At 54.5% G+C, this 2,618-nt stretch overlaps 1 protein-coding gene across 1 annotated transcript; it reads right to left on the bottom strand.

Annotated features, from left to right (window-relative positions):
- Positions 1–565: 565 nt before the first annotated feature.
- On the bottom strand, positions 566–2,548 carry DQ04_16211000 (hypothetical protein; the record flags this gene model as incomplete). The annotated part of the gene is made up of 1 exon (XM_009317437.1): positions 566–2,548. One exon carries the CDS (start codon positions 2,546–2,548, stop codon positions 566–568), a length of 1,983 nt encoding a protein of 660 aa, XP_009315712.1.
- Positions 2,549–2,618: the final 70 nt, after the last annotated feature.

Genomic DNA, 2,618 nt, shown 5'->3' with positions numbered 1-2,618 from the left:
TATATATATATATATATGTCTGTGTGAGTGTGTGAGTGAGTCACTTTCTTTCCCTGCTTGGACTCGCACATATCCGTAATGAATGCTGAAGCGAACGAACACAGATGAATGCATGTATGTGTGTCTGCAATGGAGCCAAGAGACGTCGTGCGACCCTGATGGACGTGACACAACAACACAGGAATGCACAACAAAAGAAAGAGAGGCGAAGTTCATGTGGATGGGCGAGCCGTGAAGACGGTCCACACGCACAACTTGAACCTCTCTTTCTCTCACTCGCTTCTTCATACAAAGACACTAACACAAGCACGCATGTAGATAAATGAAGTTACCATGTTTCCTCCATCGTCTTTCCATCTCTCTCTTTTTTTTCTATAAAGATATATATATANATATATGTATATGTATATATCTTGCGTAAATATATTTATGGAATTTCTCTTCACGTAGGGGTATAGCCAATGGGGACACATTCTATGTGTACGCAACTGCGTGCATGCCAACAAGGAGTTGTATGAGGATATTGTTGTCAGCGTGTGTGGCCTCTCACTCCCTCCCTCCAGCCTTATTGCTTCTTGGACATTGTGCCTCTCGTGGCACCATCGCCATTCGCCGAAGCACCACTGCTGCTGCTGCTGCTGCTGCTGTTGCCTCCGCCACTGCTAGAAGCTGGGCCGCTCCCACCGCTAGTGGAGGTGGACGGTCCGGCTGCAGGTGATGCCGTGGACGTGGACGCGGCGCCACCCTTGCCCTTCGACGCGCGCTTCTTCAACATACGCTCTGCCTCGCGGTCCTCCTTCTCCTTGTACCACGCCCGCTTCTTCTCCCGCAGCATGCGCCGCAAGTTCTTTCCTTCCAGCGTGCGTGGTGTGGGGGGTGAGGGAAATATGACGCTGCGGCAGTTACTTGTCCCACAGCTGCACGCAAATGGCGGCATGTTCTCATCACACAGCGTCGCGTAGTCGACGGTCAGCTCCTCCCCAACGTTAATCTTGCGTTTTGCGACGAGTGAAAGAGTGCGTCCCTGCATGAACTGCATGTTGGGTTCGCACGAGTGACGAATCGCCACCGCCTGATGCAGGCGGTCGCCACGTAGGATGACGCAACCAACAGTGGGGTCCTCCTCACCAAGCTTGTAGAGCGCCTGCGCGACGACCGGTACCGGGTGCGCGGCGTCGCTGAAGAGACTTTTACCCGTCCGAACTGTCTTGCTCGCGCGTGTGGAGAAGTTGCCCTTGGAATCGTGGCTGATGAAGTACCACGGCCGCCGCGCCACCTGCTCCCGCATCGCGCGCAGCACGGCGTTTCGTATGAAGCGGTCGTGATCCCACGACTTATCGCCCTGCACCATCACATCGGCGAAGTCGCCGCCGTCCTGCTCAGCGTACCACATGCCACAGTTGGGGTTGATTTCAAGGAAGTACACATCCCCTTTTGGGTCGATGCGGAAGTCGACGCGGCCGTAGCCAACACCGCTCATGATGTGGCGGAACGCATTGCGGGCCATGTCGACAATTTGCGGGTAGGCGGGGTCGTTCTGCGGCAGGAAGCCGTAGGCGTTGTCGTTGCACTCCATCGACCACTTTTTGTCAAAGTACGCAAAGTCATCGTCATTCTGGAGGAACTTGAACATAAGCGGCTTAAAGACCTTTACACCAAACTGGCTACTGCTGTCGGCGCAGGTGAGAACGGTGCCTTCGCGACCACGGATGAACTCCTCCACGAGGGCGTGATTGAACTCCTTCAGGAACGACTTCACCTTCACCTGGAGCTCCTCCAAGTTATCGCAGCGGTTGTCCTTGTGGATGCCAACCGAGGCGTACCCTGAAAGGTGCTTCACAATGACAGGGAACCGCAAGTGGCGGCACTTCTTTGCCAAACCCTCCACACCCTCCAGAAGCACAAAGTTGGGTGTGCAAACACCAGCGGCGCCTACCAGGAGCTTCATATCAATCTTGCTTGGCTCAAAGCTGTGCGAGTCTGTTCCAGTGAAAGCGGCATTCTGCTCCTCCAACGCCTCCACTACATCAACACCAGCACGCTTCTCATCCTTCCCACCATCGCAAAGGTTGAAGAAGACATCAAACTTACCAGTTGTAACTAACTCCCGCACCTGGCGGTACGAGTCATCTTTCTTCACGGCGACTTCCGTGAAGCTGTAGTTCCTCTTATCCTTTACCCAGTGAGCAGGGCTGCAGTGGTAGTCGTCAAGTTCCGCCGTCGCGGAGCCGCTACCTTCGTAACTACTGTTGAGGACACAGACACGGAGTTTGTGGGACTTTTTCTTGGGGACCACACGATTAATCTTCATGCGACCGCGCGTTACATTTGCGGCGGCAGAAGATGCAGCTGCTGCACCAAGCGAAGAGGAAGAATACGAGGAATGAGGCGTATGTGCGGCCCCGCGGGACGGTGATGATGATGATGTTGCTGCTGCTGCTGCTGTTGTTGGTGTTGTTACCGCCACTGAACCATGGGCTGCAGCACCAGCAGACATCGCATTTGGCTTCCTTCGCTGCTTCTTCATCGCCATCGCTTTCTTCATCATCACCTTCGTCTTTGGCTTCCTCGTTCGCCTCGACGTGGGCGCCACCGAGCTGCCGCCACTACCACTGTTG

Source organism: Trypanosoma grayi (genome assembly GCF_000691245.1).
Source record: "Trypanosoma grayi strain ANR4 Tgr_1621_V1, whole genome shotgun sequence".
Lineage (NCBI taxonomy): Eukaryota > Euglenozoa > Kinetoplastea > Trypanosomatida > Trypanosomatidae > Trypanosoma > Trypanosoma grayi.
The sequence above is the reverse complement of the archived record's forward strand: the minus strand, read 5'-3'. Positions and strand labels throughout refer to the sequence as shown.